Source organism: Antedon bifida, chromosome 1 (assembly GCF_963402885.1).
Source record: "Antedon bifida chromosome 1, ecAntBifi1.1, whole genome shotgun sequence".
Lineage (NCBI taxonomy): Eukaryota > Metazoa > Echinodermata > Crinoidea > Comatulida > Antedonidae > Antedon > Antedon bifida.
Window position 1 is genome coordinate 31,462,722 of NC_136226.1, and position 16,671 is coordinate 31,479,392.

At 32.8% G+C, this 16,671-nt stretch overlaps 1 protein-coding gene across 1 annotated transcript; it reads right to left on the reverse strand.

Moving 5' to 3' along the window:
* Positions 1–294: 294 nt before the first annotated feature.
* Positions 295–16,182, reverse strand: LOC144850268 (INO80 complex subunit D-like). Its single transcript, XM_078707512.1, has 10 exons — positions 16,073–16,182; positions 14,397–14,641; positions 12,903–13,711; positions 11,893–11,992; positions 10,881–11,090; positions 10,298–10,404; positions 9,584–9,717; positions 5,597–5,723; positions 4,849–5,115; positions 295–4,487 (listed from the first exon to the last, which is right to left on the reverse strand). Exons 2-10 carry the CDS (start codon positions 14,612–14,614, stop codon positions 3,493–3,495), a joined length of 2,967 nt encoding a protein of 988 aa, XP_078563638.1. The 5' UTR covers positions 14,615–14,641; positions 16,073–16,182; the 3' UTR covers positions 295–3,492.
* Between the last annotated feature and the right edge of the window lie 489 nt (positions 16,183–16,671).

The window sequence follows — 16,671 nt, forward strand, 5'->3', positions numbered from 1 at the left end:
ATATCAAATAATGGCTTGACCAAAAATTGGATCTAAAAAAAAATTATTTACCTGAAAAAACTGTAATTTAAAGCAAAGAAATAGTCAAATTGGCTGTCAACCAATATAATTTTCGTTGAATCTATCCGTTTATTTTGTCTTTTTATAAGTGAATCATAATTTTTTTCTATGAAATTGAACAACTGTGCCGAATGGCCTATTTGAAGTTAATCTTCATTTTTCATGTTTTTGGGGGACAATACATCTTTAATAAAATACCAAATAAATACGGAACATAAAACAAGCAACCAATAGTTATTGTTTCAGTGAAACACTGTTAAATTTCTTTATTATCATGTTTCTCAAAAAACACCATTTATTCCCCATAAAAGCTGCGCTTATACAAGATATATTCCAGAAATTCACACTTGTGTTTGCAAGCATTTTTTCAGGAATAAGCAATATACTATATAGGGCTAATAATAAAGTACAAAATTATTTTATGCAATAAATGTAGCCACCATGGTTTCAAATTTAATTGCATTCGAACATTCTAAATCTTTTACAAAAACCATTGGGAAATTCCAAACAACTTTGGATTTTCCCAAACATATAAACTAAAATAAACAGAGAAGGCATTTTACAACAAAATAAACATAATTTACACCCAAAATGAAACAATAAGCTGCTAAATCTTGATTACAAAGATGAGATGTATATGTGGGCCTAATAAAGTATTATTCGCTGTAAAGTGCACGGTAGGTTACCTTGTGGGGACACAGTTCGTATCACTTCTCACTTTGTGTCCCCACCCGAAGGACACAATACAAGTTGACATATTATGTGCCGTAAACATTCAATAAGATTTATATCATATCATATATCAATTTTTAGTCAATTGACTTTTTGTACTAAATTTGCTCATTATCAATAATAAAGTTCATAAAACAGAAAAAATATATAAGATTTTCCAATGTAAGACTGCTTTTGCTCTAAATATCCAGCAAGCATGTTTTAAGAGTGGTATCTAAGGCCAGGTAAAGTTAATAATAGTTTCACAACCCCTCCTACATTTTAGAGACTCCTTAAATCTAAACAGTCCATTCTGCAGCTGTTTACCGTACAAAAGTAAGCTATAATGCTTCTAATATTGACATAACAAATCATTTCTCCATAAAAAACATTGAAGCCCTTTCACAAACTACAAAAAATAAAAAACCAGGATGTGGAGGTACCATTTTGACACCGAAAAGTACCTCCAAATTAAGGACTGATAGTTGGTATGTAGGATATAATTTATAGCTGTTTTCACTAGAAGTCACTTACTGTACTTTTCAACAAATATATCTCCCTGCACTTATCATCCTAACTTATAGTTGAATATTATGTATGATTATAAAAAACAAAAACAAGTTATTTTTCTTTTCGATATTATTACAAATAATATTTCATAGGAGATTACCAATTATAAGCGTAATTAATTCTAATTATCAATAAATTATATGAAAAATAAACAACTTGTCAATGTGGTTGATGCTAACAATTCTATCAAATATTAAAACATAATGTACAGTGTAACAATGATGTATATACATATACAATTGCACTAGCCTTAGTGACAGACACGTATGTACAAAAATAGTATTTAATTTTTACAAACAAAGGTAACCTTTGACCCAGTTTATACCTTGATCAATCAAGAAAAAAAGTGAAAAAATTGGACACGATGATTAATACAGTTTTAATAGTACAATAATGATGTAATTAAAGTAATTTTAATATCATTATTATTAAAATAATTCATCCATCCATCTTCTTGTTACGACGAGGTGTACGAATGAAAAGTACGCTTTTAGCTAGTTCTTTTCGAGTGCCTGAGTTTTTTTTTCATATGTACACAATTATAAAAATGTACAGAATAATATACAGCTGTATAGTATGCTTTTACAACTGTTAACAAAATTGTTAACATAAATCTTACCTTATAAAAATAATGATATTTAGATTACAAAATGAATCATTAGTATATTATATTGATATGTTGGTTTCATTAGAAAAAGTTAACTATTATAAATTTCATATTCCTTTATGAGTAATATTAATAAAACAAATGGGCCTATATTGGTTTTATCTATTTTACAAATATTGAAAAATGAATTTTACTTAAGAGAAAGTTTGTCAATGTAGGAAATAGAAATATGACTTGTTGGGATAATCAAAGTGTTAAGAACTGGGCATTCTGGGAAATATTTATTTGAATATGAGTGGTATACTCAATGCACCAATTTTATATAATCTTAATATATGTATATTTTCAAACTTGCTACAGCGAATTACTTTGAAAAACTATTTTTGAAATTTTGAGACAAGTTTAATATTGATATGAAATAGAAAATCAAATTTAAATGGAAACAAAAGTACATCCCCCTCTATTAGTTTACACATGAAATGTATAGAATTCTAATTTTGGAAATGAAAGAAGTGACTTTAATTTTGGAAATGAAAGAAGTGACTTAAAGAGAAGCGACAAGTTAGCTAGGCACTATGGTTTTTCTACAAGTTGGACAATCGGTATCATTTTATCAGTGAACAATGAAGTAATAATAATAATCAATATACAGGTTTCATGAATATACTTTAAATTAATGATAATAAATAGGACTAATGTAAAATTATCAAATTTTCTTAAAAAATAAGAAATGTTTGCCAGAAATTTATCTTCAAAACTAATACTCAATAATTTTTGCAAGGTATTTTTATTTATAATACAACATATTTTTTCTTTTATTTACTTAAAAATAAAAGATTTTTTAAAAGTGTGATTTCAAAAGTAGATTAAAATACTGGCAAGAATTTAGCAGATTGAAAATACACACTGCTGCAGGTAGGTCTATTGTAGACTTTAAGTGAGGGAAACGAATTGAGTCTACAGCTAATAGGTTTGGGGAGTAGATGTATTCTTGAGGCAAAGAGTGTGAGGTTTAAAGTTGTACAATAATTGATATTATTCAGATATGACTGTCTTTAGTTACGGTTCATTTCACATCTAGTAACATTATCAATTGTTAAGCTATTTCTTTTGTTAAATGCATGATTTTGAAATATATTTAGAGAAAAAATGACCTAAACCAACCCACAACTAGTATAAAGATTACAGATGAACATGTGCCTATAAAAAGTAAATAAAAAGTAAACAAAAAGTCAGACCAAAAAAATTTTTCTTGTAACATTGAATTACATTGATTATCTCTAAATGACAAATATTTGGAAACAAAATAGCACCCTCTACTGTTCATAAACCTACTTTTATAATGCAAAAATAATCTAGCGCCCTCTATTTGTCTGGTATACTAGAGAAAATTTAAATAACCTAATGTCAAAAGTGTTGTAATATAGATGTTTGAAGTGTAATTCTGATCGACCAATTAAAAATGGCATCACATGCCACAATATAAATTCATTTAAATTTGGATTTAATAGACAAACTTGTGAATTAAACACCTAAAAGCCACGTCAAGATCCGCTTTCTTGAGTTCGGACATGAGGAACTGTACTGGGACTAGAAAGCGCCACCATAGGCGTTGAATTTTGAATTGCGGTCGGATTTACATAATTTGCATGAGGCTGGTCAGTGTTCTGAGGAACAGATGCCGGTGTAAACAATCGCTCGTGAATATCACGCAGCAACGGTAAGGTAACCTTAGACGGGAATGTGGGCGAGAAGCCCGGTAACGTCGTGTGCATAGTGGCGCGAGGTTGAATCATAAAGGGCAACGTTGAAGCAGGTTGCACTAATGCAGCGTTTGTCGTATTCCATGGCATTCGAAAGTTCTGCATTAATAGCTGATTGGCCGTAGCAGCCATTTGTGAGGCAGGTATTTGTTGCTGGCCTGGGAGAAGCCCAGTCTGTGCTTGATTTATAGGTCTACCTTGCAAAATTTGATTTGCAAATTGCGCAGTATGTTGATTAATTAACTGGTGGGGTTGTACAGATGTGTGTGGTGACATTGTTTGGTCAGCGCTAAATTGTCTTTGTAAGTTCAACATTGTGGCATTAGCTTGATTCAACCCATTGGTTAGTAATGAAGTATCAACCAAGCCATCTTTGCCTGGTGTTGCAGGCGATATCATTGGCCGTGGCACGGTCATCATCCCTGCATTAAACGTCCCTTGCGTCGTAGCTAATGTGCTTTGCGTATTTGGGCTGAAAGAATTCGTAGGAAAAGAGTTTCCAATTTGCATAGTATTGAGTCCGTTGAGGGAGTTTTGTCGCAACGTATCCTCCATTAATCTCGTGGCAGCAGCCTGTAGGTCACTAGGTAGTTCATTCGGGTCACCTTGATTCATTGATTCCTCTTGACTTGAGTTACTGTCCTGATCCGACATCATAGCGAATGAGAACTGATCAAGAGAAGCTTTAGCGTTGCTCACGTCGTTGGAGGCTTGAAGAAGAGCCCGCTCCAGTTCTTCTTGTTCTTCTGTGGTTGGCAAAAAATCACCATTTTTACCTAAGAAAAAAATGATAAGCTTTTATAAGCTAGCTTGCCAACCAACTCATTACCATCAAGCAAGTTAAGGAAATTTGGATAATTCCACTACGCACCCAAGGCAGCCAGCAGTTACCCAGATGAATGACATGGACCAGTACACCGGGTTAACTCTACCCTACTGTTGAGAAGGATACACTTGGGTTTTTTTTAAGTGCACACGAGCCAGACATGTACACAGGTTCTCCAGTTTTAAGTCTTTTCTGGAGAAGACTTGGTCGGGGAGGTTTAGGGCCACTCCGCCTTAACTACTAATCTACTCATCACCCACATTTAAACATCACCCAGTTATGTCTTTAACAATAATGCAGTATCTACAAACCTCCAAACATTTTGACTCCAAATATATCAGTCAGATCATCTGCCTGAAGAGGTAACAAATTGGCAATATCGTTGTTTTCCAACACATCATCCTTGTCATCTCCATCAATCTGAAGGTCGGATGTATCGATCGGTAAGCCAGCATGGGCATCAAGATTAAAAGAGATATCACTGGCATCTATGCCATCGATACCATCAGGTGCTGGGCTTAGTTGAGATGTATCTATGCCAAGGTTTAAAGATGATAGCATCTCAAAACCTAGAGGTTCTATTCAAAGAAAAATTCAAGAAAATATAAGAAAAGACAGACAATAAGTATCATGCCCCATGAGGCACAGAAATTATGCAATTATCATTTGTGGAGAGGGGTGTTCAATGAAAATTTCTACTTTTCGCCCTTCGAGGAGAAAGGGCTATTGTCGGTTAATCCAGGTAAGCTAGGCACGAAATAGACTATGAAATTTTAAAACAATTTCAGAACATCAACCACAGTGCTACTACAACAGTCAACTCACTGGAAACCAGACACTCTCAAAAACCTATTTTCTTTAAGTTCAAAGTGTTTAAATTCTTTTTCACCATTCAAACACATTCATGATATGCTTAAAAATATGATAGTGATATGACATCATCATGTCCATATATGGGTGCATCACATTTTGTTGTCACATAAAGTTTGATAGAGTAGACAGGTCTTTAGGTATCTAATCTTATTAGCATTCTAAATGTTGTTATGGTATGTCACCAACCTAATGGAGGTACAGGTTTCTGTGGACGGGCTGCTTTCGGTTGCTTCTTTTTCTTCTTCTTAAAAGGTCTTGTTAAGGCAGACGGCTTTGTCTTCTTCCTTGGTCTACGTGGTTTAGGTTGGCATTTCTGAAAAGATGACCAATTTATCAATTTATAGAGGTTCATTAAAACAGTGACAAGTGACTTGGTCAGTTGCATGAACAATATAAAGTAGATTCCCTTCTTTAGGACAAACATATTGAGGGATAATTTCCCTTAAAATAGGGGACACCTCTATTAAGGGAACAATTTATTGGGGCGCTGTTGGTCCTGAAAGTGTCCTCTCAATAGACTCAATTACATGTGTAACCTAAATTACTTTTCGGACTAACCAGACGAACTGTTCGGACTACAAACAATTGAATAAATTTAATTTTTAGGTCAAATTGCATGTATCTTTTTATAATAGTAAAGTCAAATTGGTTAATCAGCTTGCGGCTTATGGAGTAAATAGTAGAGTAGAAATAAGGTTTCACCTCAAAAAAATTGCAACAAAAGGTTTTTCAACGGATTTTGGTAGTATTGAGTGTACTAAATAACAGAAAAAAAGTCTCAAGAATTTCGACCACCGGAAAGTGTTTTTTTTCAAGATGGCCGCCAAAATAGATAAAAAGTTAAAATGTCCATACCTCCTAAACTACTTGGTCTATTGATATGATTTTGGTACCAACATACTCAGAACATACATATTTATATTCGCTATAATAGAACATTTTGGCCAAAAATGACCGGAAATACCATTTCTGACAATTTGACCTTTGACCTTGATATGTTGTATCTTGGTAACAACTGACCGTAGGGAAACAAATGATGGCTCAAATTGTTCAGAATGTACATATTTACATTTATTGTAATGAGACATTTTGTCAAAAAATGGTTGGAAGTAAAGGTTATTGACCTTTAACTTTATCTGTGTATAATTTCCATATCTCGGCAACTATGTGTGGTAGAGATTTAAAATTGGGCTCTAAATACTGAGAATATACTTATTTATATTTACTCTAATGAAACAGTTTGACAAAAAATGACCAGAAACGACATGTTTGACCATTGACCTTGATATGCTATATTTCGATAATGACTGACTGAGATACACCATTTATGGCTCAATTTGTTCAGAATATAATTATTTTTTATTTCGTATAATGGTCTAATCTACTTATGAAATAGAGAGCTTTCCTGGGAATCAAATAACTGTAATATTTATAAAGACCTTCAGAATATGAGTTCAAGTTCAAATTGTTCAGAACATACTGTATACAATCTTAATAATAATAGTAAATAAAAAACCGAAAAGTAAACAAAAACAAATATAATAATAACTTTTAAATTTCTAATTATGGTATAGCAGCAATTGATTAGATATTGTGCATGTATTTAGTACGGCATCTTAAACAACTGTTCCAACTTCGTCTTCATCATCGCCATCAATCTCTCTATCTACGTTGTTCCATTCTTCTAGTTGACACACTCCCCAAACTGAAGTACATGCCAATCCATAGCTTCTACAACTGCAACATACATCCAGTAGTTACAATGGATGATTTTATATCCTAAAACAGATTTCAATCTGGTTACATTAATCACTCTAGTAGGCCCCTTTGTCTAATCTGAAGTACATTTCTCGGTTTGTTGTATTTACATGATACAGTAAAAGTACCAGTAAGTCCGTGTCTTCTCCAATCAAAGTTACTGTATTATGTTCAGAGACTTCAACTGTTGCCAGAGCAATGTCAACATCGTTTTTTTTGTTTTTTTTTAAACCATATTTAATGAGGGTGATCCATCCAGCTATTGCTGATCATTAGGGACCCTCAGAGGTTCACAAGACAAACATATACACAAGATGCTCTACGTAAACAAAGTCTTATTACAAGTCTTTGGGAGTGGAGTAATTTGGTCCTTAGAAAAAATCCTGACATGTGACGGGACTTGAACTCAGGACCCTTGGAGTGGTAGCCAAGCATCATAACCATCAAGCCACAACTCCACTCGTTGGCTGCATGTCGTACAGGACATTCTTTTTTCTATAGCTCATATGAAAGCATGTTGATAAATTTGTGTTTGTTCTCATGCTTTGACAGGAATTCTTCTTTCTTTCCATCAAATTCAGTTAGGACAAATCTCTCTAGACGATGTAATGAAATATGAAGTCCGTTTCCACCCTCACTCTTCAAAGCCAAAGACATCTTTAGGAAGGCAAATAAATCAATAAATTGATAGAAAGTAACCTAGAATATGACACTGATGTGTGCCGATAGTTTCACTCAACCGCATCAGAAACTTCAAACTATCGAGGAGTTTGGATTAAAGGCCATGTCTATTCGTTTTGGAGCCAAGTCACTGGATTTCCCAAATAGCTACAGATGCAAGCTGTTTAATAAGAAAGTTGCTGAGGGTAAATAATTTATCAAACCTCAACAACTACTACCACCAACCTCATCTGCTACAAAATGTCACAGTCTTAGAGTATACTATCAAATCATGCAATGGATAAAGAAAGATAATACCATGGATGCTACCAAGTCGGGGAAGTTTTTAATAAAACATTTGTGCCAATAATGACGATTGAAACTGCTGCTTCAGAAGAACTTTTGAAAATCATCCATTGTAACTGTACTACTGGATGTAAAACTGTATGTTGCAGTTGTAGATGCTATGGATTGGCATGTACTTCAGTTTGGGGAGTGTGTCAACTAGAAGAATGGAACAACGTAGATAGAGAGATTGATGACGATGATGAAGACGAAGTTAAAAAAGTTGTTTAGGAAGCCGTACTAAATACATGCACAATATCCAATCAACTGCTGCTATACCGTAATTAGAAATTTAAAATTATTATTATATTTGTTTTTGTTTACTTTTCGGGTTTTTTATTCACTATTATTATTAAGAATGTATACAGTATGTTCTGAACAATTTGAACTTGAACTCATATTCTAAAAGTCTTTATAAATATTACAGTTACCCAGGAAAGCTCTTAATTCCATGGGTAGATTAGACCATTATACGAAATAAAAATAATTATATTCTGAACAAATTGAGCCATAAATAGTATGTCTCAGTCAGTCATTATCGAAATATAGCATATCAAGGTCAATCATCAAAAAATGTCGTTTCTGGTCATTTTTTGTCAAACTGTTTCATTAGAGTAAATATAAATAAGCATATGCTCAGTATTTAGAGCCCAATTTTAAATCTCTACCACACATAGTTGCCGAGATATGGACATTCTACATAGATAAAGGTTAAAGGTCAATAACCTTTACTTCTAACCATTTTTTGACAAAATGTCTCATTACAATAAATGTAAATATGTACATTCTGAACAATTTGAGTCACAATTTGTTTCCCTACGGTCAGTTGTTACCAAGATACAACATATCAAGGTCAAAGGTCAAACATGCAAGAAATAGCATTTCCGGTCATTTTTGGCCAAAATGTTCTATTAGGGCAAATATAAATATGTATGTTCTGAGTATTTTGGTACCAAAATCATATCAATAGACCAAGTAGTTTAGGAGGTATTGACATTTTAACGTTTTATCTATTTTGGCGGCCATCTTGAAAAAAAACCACTTTCCGGTGGTCAAAATTCTTGAGACTTTTTTTCTGTTATTTAGTACACCCAATACTACCAAAATCCGTTGAAAAACCTTTTGTTGCAATTTTTTTGAGGTTGGCCCCTTTTTTTCATTAGTTCTACTCTACTAAAATGAAAAATCCACCTCATGAGTTGGGTTTTTGAAACAGCTGGTTTATCTCAAAATTTACACCACATGCCACCATTACATGTGTAAATTGTAAAGTCTAAACAGGCTATATAAATGCGCAATTACAAAAACGTTTCAAACTAAATATTCAATACTAAGATATCAATTAACATTAGAAACAGCCCAGCAACAAATTTAACAACAATCGTTAGATAATTAAAGTGGTAATCTTACCAAAACACTAGCATGGAAATCACAGAGAACTCTATCATTGTCAATGATAAAGGCAGTATTTGCACACTGTGTATAGTCTGACTGGATGCCTGTACATTGATAAAATATCTGTTGATGTTCATTTTCTATAATATCTGATATAACAGTATAAGGTCACTAACATAGATCATTACATTACTATCCACAAATAATGCATTGGTATTAAGCTCTGTCTACACTATCAAAATAGTTTGACAAAAAAATGTGATGTGTCCAAATATGGTAGTGATATATATAATATATAAAAATTTAATCTGTAACTCTTACAGAGTGTTCTAGATGGCATGTAATAAATAAATGCAGATTCAAAATAAGCGGGCCTTTGAGTTGTTAATGAAGGCTTGTCTGACCATTCCAACATTATCGAGAACCTGTTTGAATAACGTGTTCGTATTTCTACCACGCTTAAATGTGATATGACATCATCATGTCCATATTTGGGCACATCCCATTTTTTTGTCACATAAAGTTTGATAGTGTAGACAAGGTTTAGGGTTTTGTATAACACCAGGTAATGGCTACTGTAACAATGTCAGTAAAAAGGATTAATTTACATGACTATAATAAGATGTTTGATACTGTTAAAAAACAAAAAGGGTTGAACATAGATAATGTGTGATTGTGCTTATCTGCAACATATTATTAAAATAAAATAATACAACAGAAAAAGGATACGGTTGAAGCAATGTGTTGCAAAAGGCATGCTCTTTGCTCCACACTCTTTGCCATCTTCATCTTTAAAACAACAATCAGGGGCGTGACAAACTTTCCGATGCTTTTCTCTGTTTAAAAAAACAAAACACATTAACAATTACTCACTATTAAATATACATACAAACAGTTAACAGTATACAGTATAGTGTAGTGAACTGGGAATATGATGTCTTAATTCATTAATGAATTGTAGGGGTGTATTCTATTGATAAATATATTTTTTAATTGTAACTAAATTTATTTTTATGAGGCTAAAACATTTGTATCATAGATACTTTATCTAAAGCTCTGTCTACACTATCAAACTAGTTTGACAAAAAAAGAGTGATGTGCCCAAATATTGTAGTGATATGCTTCAATATGGTAGTGTTATGACATCATCATGTCCACATCACATTTTTTTGTCACATATTAAGTTTGAAAGTGTGGACAGAGCTTTAAATATTGTAGATCTTCATCTAATATTCAACGAATCACATGTTTCTTTTCAGCTTTTTGTTCCAATAACAAGGATCTTTCATTACAAATATTTTGAAAAACATACCGTCTAGGTAATTGGTTTTTGATTTCTAGAAGTAACTTTGTCGTTGATGCTACGTGTTGCCTGGTGGCTTCTGATAGAGCTAAGCATGATGCACGCTCCGACGCTTGTTCACGCTTCGACGACTCTGACCTCAACGCTAACAGACAGTTCTTACGAACATGAGATTTAAGTTGTTTTAAATAATCACTACGAGATATTTCAGTGCTACTTCTGAAAGGGAAATTAAGAGTTAAATGCAATCACTTAGAAAGTGTATTACAAAAATTTATTTAAATAATCACGAAGAGATATTTCAGTGCTACCTCTAGAAGGGAAAAAAGAGTTACATGCAATAAATTAGAGAGTGTATTACAAAAATTAAACATACATGATGGTTACAGTACTAATAGTAGTACGTATAAATGACTACTTAATGTTATAAATAGATAAATATATCATAATTGTGACTGTGAAACCATGGAGGTATACATCTATGGTAAAACAAACAAATAATAATAATGTAGTTTTAGCCTTTCTTTCAATGTGTTGTTCATTTATGTGTAATAGACGATGCTTCCTATTGTGGAACTTGTTTTTGTAAGTTGGATAAATTCTTGGCAACAGTATTATTTTAAAATTACATAAAAACAAAACATTGGCAAATACAGAGTTATACAGTATCTAAATAAAATACTGTACAAACACTCAATCTGTCTACATAGCTATCTCCAATTTCTTTTCCTATTTAATTATAGCATCTTCGCATACAGTATATAACACAATACTCAAGGTCACAATCATAAAGTACATACATAGTGTGTAAAATATATTATTACTATTTATCCTAAAATTAACCCGAACAAAAGGTCTACTGTCCTTTCTGCTGCAGTATTAGCACACTTACAGGAAGTTTGAGTCCATTACAAGCCAGTCCTTTGAAATTTGATTTTTATAATATGATTATATATTCATTTCATTTATTTCGTTTTTTATAAATAATAACAAAATCACAAGGTACAGAATTGCTACATACTTTTTTGTTTCTTCATCAGATGGTGAGAAAGATGTCCTATGACAAACAGGAATTTGGTTACTTTCTTTTTCACTATCTTCATCTTCAGAGTCTTCTAAACCTAAACAATTTTTAATAACGTGTTATTGGAGAATAATGTACAAAATAAATACTATTAAAAAATGAAACAATAATTGTTACAAAATTTATCAAATGTATGATGTAATTGTGAATGTTTTGTTTGTTTTACCATGTTTCTGTCGGGGAAAACAATTTTTCCATCTACACATTTTGTATGGAACAAATAAAGATGTGATTTGATTATGTATTTGGAAGCTAAGAAATTATGATATTATTACATTTTGATTTAAAACTACATGTTCCAATGGATACAGTAACTTTAGAAACTATTGCTCTGTCTACACTATCAAACTTTATGTGACGAAAAAATGTGATCTGCCCATATATGGACATTATGATGTCATATCACTACCGGAACCATATTTGGGCAAATCACACTTCTTTTGTCAAACTAGTGTAGAGCTTAAATCTGTACAACTAGTTTCAAACATGCAAAACAAATTAACTCCAACAATAGAAAATAGCTCCTTTACAGAGTCAGGAAGTTCACACATAAAACATGCATGGGATATCCTATTGTTCACTGTAGTAGAAATTAAACTGTTTAATAAATAATATTAATATCACATTAACAGTGTGTAAAGCTTTGTTTACACTATCTAACTAGTGTGTGATGTGCCCAAATATGGTAGTGATATGACATCATCATGTCCATATAATGGGCACATCACATTTGTTTTGTCACATAAAGTCTAGACAGAGCTTAAACTTAGTTTTAATCTGATAGACTGTGTCTTGTTCATTTGTTACTATCTAGAGAAAGGTAACAACAATAAGTGATGCTACCATAATGATTTATAGTAGAAAATGCAGTACAAAACTATGTTTCTAATCAGACATCAGATGCTATTCAAACAAATTCCCTGGTAATGTATACGAATTCATCTTACCTAACGGAAATAGATCTAGATTCCGATGCTCTTCCGCTCGGTATAAATCCTTTAATTTATCAACTTCTTCAATGTCCGTTTTCTCAATAAAAACCTGCCTTGGTCGTTTTGGTCTTGCTTGTAATATTGGCACATTGGGTGGCAGATAGGGAGGTGGAATATGGAATGGTTTACTATTAGAATTAAGCCCTTTACCATCTGCTGTAGAGCAACTACTGCTAACGTTAGTTCTTGAATTAGAATTTGAATTTTCCTGAAACGTTCTAAAAGGGGGTAAAGTTTCAAGCTGAGCTGCCGGGAAAGGTGAACATTTTGGTGGTTGTTTTAATTTTTTCGCTCGTTCTAAAATCTGTTTTTGTCTTTGTAAATGCAGACGGACTTTATTCTGTTCCAGTTTATCGTAAAAATTGTCCCGAGTTTTGCTTTGTCCGAGCGATTTACTAATTTTCGATTTCGACTTTGGTTTGCTCTGAGTGTCCGAGCTACTGCCAGCATGATTATCAACATGGTGGTCAATTATTTTCTTTGGAGGAAGCGAAAGAAGATGAGCTACGATTGAATTAACGTGAGAAGCAGCTTCGGGCGATGAGAAATTGTTAATTTTTTCCTCCTGCATCTTTTGTTGGTTAATGATGCTTTCAATAAGGTCCATGTCGCCAATGTTGCTGGCAACTGAGTTATTGAGATAAGAGGGTAATTCATCTTTTGTATCCTTATTGTCCCCATTTTTACTATTTGCTTCTGTATTTTTCTTTTGTTTTGTTCGTTTTGGTACAAGTCCCAAAACTTGCATGTGACTGTTGCAGTATCTGAAATTAAATAAAATCAAAATCAATCAAATCAATGATTGTATTTGCTGATTACAATAATAATAATAACACGTTATTTCATTTTTTAACAGCGCCACAAACATGAATACATGTAATCTCATTCTCTAGATAGGGACATTCACAAACACACATTACAGGTAACGGTAGTAGGAAATTTTGTTTGATGACATCACAAAAAAGATACCAACCTCTCTATGAGCATACAAATATACATTTACTCCATCCCTTATTCATTGTACAGTACAATGAACAGGAGTGTACAGTACAATGAATAGGAGTGTACAGTATGTTATTTTCACATATTTGTAAAGACACTTTGTACACTGAAAATGGCAGTACTCCATCTGTCATTTATTACTGTGGTGGATCACCATGTTTACATGCAGTACAAACAGAGAGATCCAACCCACACTTCCACTTTAAATCTCTGTCTACACTATCAAACTTTATGTGACAAAAAATGAGATGTGCCCATATATGGACATTATGATATATCACTACCATAGTTGGACATATCACCACCATATTTGGGAACATCACACTTTTTTTGTCAAACTAGTTTGATAGTGTAGAGTTTTAGGATGGGATTGAAATGTGAAATGTTGTAGCCATACACCAAACTGTACACAAAGGTATAAAATAAAGCATTGAGGCAACAACTCACTTTCTTTCTTGGTCTTCCGGTATAGGATTAGTGCATCGTAAATTGTTGTATTTGGCGACAAATTCACATTGCTTGAATGGCGCAGACTTGTCTTCTAACACGTGGCGTATGCAAAAAGCAAAGCCCTTTAATCGTCTTTGTTTACATAATTTGTTACTGTATGAGCAGAGTGGTTTGTTGTCAACGTCGGAATAGTGTATGTGCTTTCCCTCATACATTACTCTCTAAGGGAGCAACACCATTAGCTACACAAGAACAAACAAAGTTTGCTAATTGTCAGTAAAAAAACACACATGAGTTAATATCAAAGCTAATTCACCAGAAATTGTAATGCTACAAATTGCACTCCTCAACATATTCATGGGTGCTATGTATTAGGTCTCCTGTTTAATATCTTGGTACGTAGAAGAGGTTTGCCAAATTTAAGTGGCCTGTAAATGGCACACCACAGGTGCGATTTAGGTGTGTACAGGTAAGTGATCGCACTCCCACGTCTAAAAAAGGCCCGATTTAGCATTAAATAGTGCTAATTCATTTACAGTACCAGAATTTACAGAATTCCAAACAGTATTGTTAATCTTGTTTAAAAATGTTAATTTAAATCAGATTCCCTTATCTATTTTATGAATGTCATCTCAAGGGCCATTGGATCAAGTAAAAATAATTATGTTATGCACATTTTAAAAAATTTGTTGGGGGTTTTCAGTACAGTGTAGGCCTAGTAGTATCAACTGGAAACGCTACAAAATGTTCTAATACAGTAGGTTAAGGTCTTCACTTGGGTGAGCACTCAAATTTAAGGGTATTTAAATATTGTTGTTTCGATTCAGCAAAAAAGTAACAAATTCAGGAATTGATGAAAACAAAAATTATTTAAAAAAAAATGATTTTTAATTAAAAAGATGCAAAATGCATACTGCAGTTTATTCTGGCATGAAATAGTACTACCCTGTAGGCCTATATGGTTAGTATTAATTAAACTACCACTGAAGCTACAGTATTATTCAATTATATGAAATAATGATGCGTTTAATATTATAAATATATTATTTAATGAAAGTAAACCAGTCTTTCTATATTAAAATTAAATAATCTGTATTTTTTTTATCCAAAAGCTTCTGTTGCTAAACAACAAATTATATTTGCCGAATTGCGAGATAAATGTATCTAACATAATTTATTATCACAAAATAATCCTAGTTATTTAAAGAACTATAATCGTCAGTTCTATAAGAAATTGTGCACTAAGAAATTTGAATTTAGTTTTATTAAAACACACCTTTTTAGGCCCGCCAGTATCCTACTATAACACACGACGATCAAAAATCTAACTCCCGCGGTCAAAGACCGCGTCGAGGAGGGCGGGCCTCACGAATTATGTTGCTTCGATTTTGAGTCGCCAGTGAAAGAAGGCCTGATGATTTTGTCTTATTTTATGTTTTTTTAATACCCAATAATCTATATATAAACAAATATAGTTTCTTGAATCATCTATCAAACAAAATATACATAATGTGTTTTATAAGATTTAATAAATTACCCATAAAAGAGAATTTAAAAAACAAACAATTTACAAAAATATTCAAACCTGAAAACATTCGTAAAGTATATTTTTCTACAAAGTAATTACATTTTCCAAAAATATATATCCATTAACCTATGCCAGAATCACCTACCGTATTATGATTATTTGAATTCTCAAACATTAACGCAAAATTCGAAAGGGAAATGATCCCATGAAATCCATATCAAAGATGGCTGCCGTTTTGCGTGATAAAAGGTTATTGCTGTTCCTACGCCCCGTTTTCTCTAGCGGTGTGTGACAACCGCGTGGCCTTTATCGGCAGCGCGCTGAAGCCGCCCTACCACGGTGTGTTTAGGCTCTAGGAATAACAAAATGACTAATCGACCTAATTGTTTTTCATTAAATCGTCTAAATAATATGATGTTAGTGCTGTTCCTAGCTAATTTCTCTTTAATCATACATTAAACTATATTCAGTACAGTCGAAATAAAGTAGTTCGAAGGCATGAGCGAGCAAACTCGACATTGCCCAAAGCAGCTGGTTTTACAACGCGGGAAGGCGTGCCATTTTGAAAGCATATGATAGGGAGAGTACCATATAGTTTACACCAATTTATTATTATTTATACGTATTAAATATGCTTTTAGTTATATTAAATGTGTTTTTAGATATATTTTCCTTGGTATGCTATAATGGAAAATGAATTTGACAGCACAGGCTTTTCAAAATACATCATTTAAAATCGCTAAG

What these genes read in the sequence shown, in the direction of transcription:
- LOC144850268 (XM_078707512.1), bottom strand. Translation starts at nt 14,614, where the DNA reads ATGTATGAGGGAAAGCACATACACTATTCCGACGTTGACAACAAACCA. An exon ending in CCGGAAGACCAAGAAAGAAA is followed by an intron (nt 13,712 to 14,396) that starts GTGAGTTGTTGC and finishes ATTTAATTTCAG; the next exon opens with ATACTGCAACAGTCACATGC. An exon ending in TGCAACACATTGCTTCAACC is followed by an intron (nt 9,718 to 10,297) that starts GTATCCTTTTTC and finishes CTGTTATATCAG; the next exon opens with ATATTATAGAAAATGAACAT.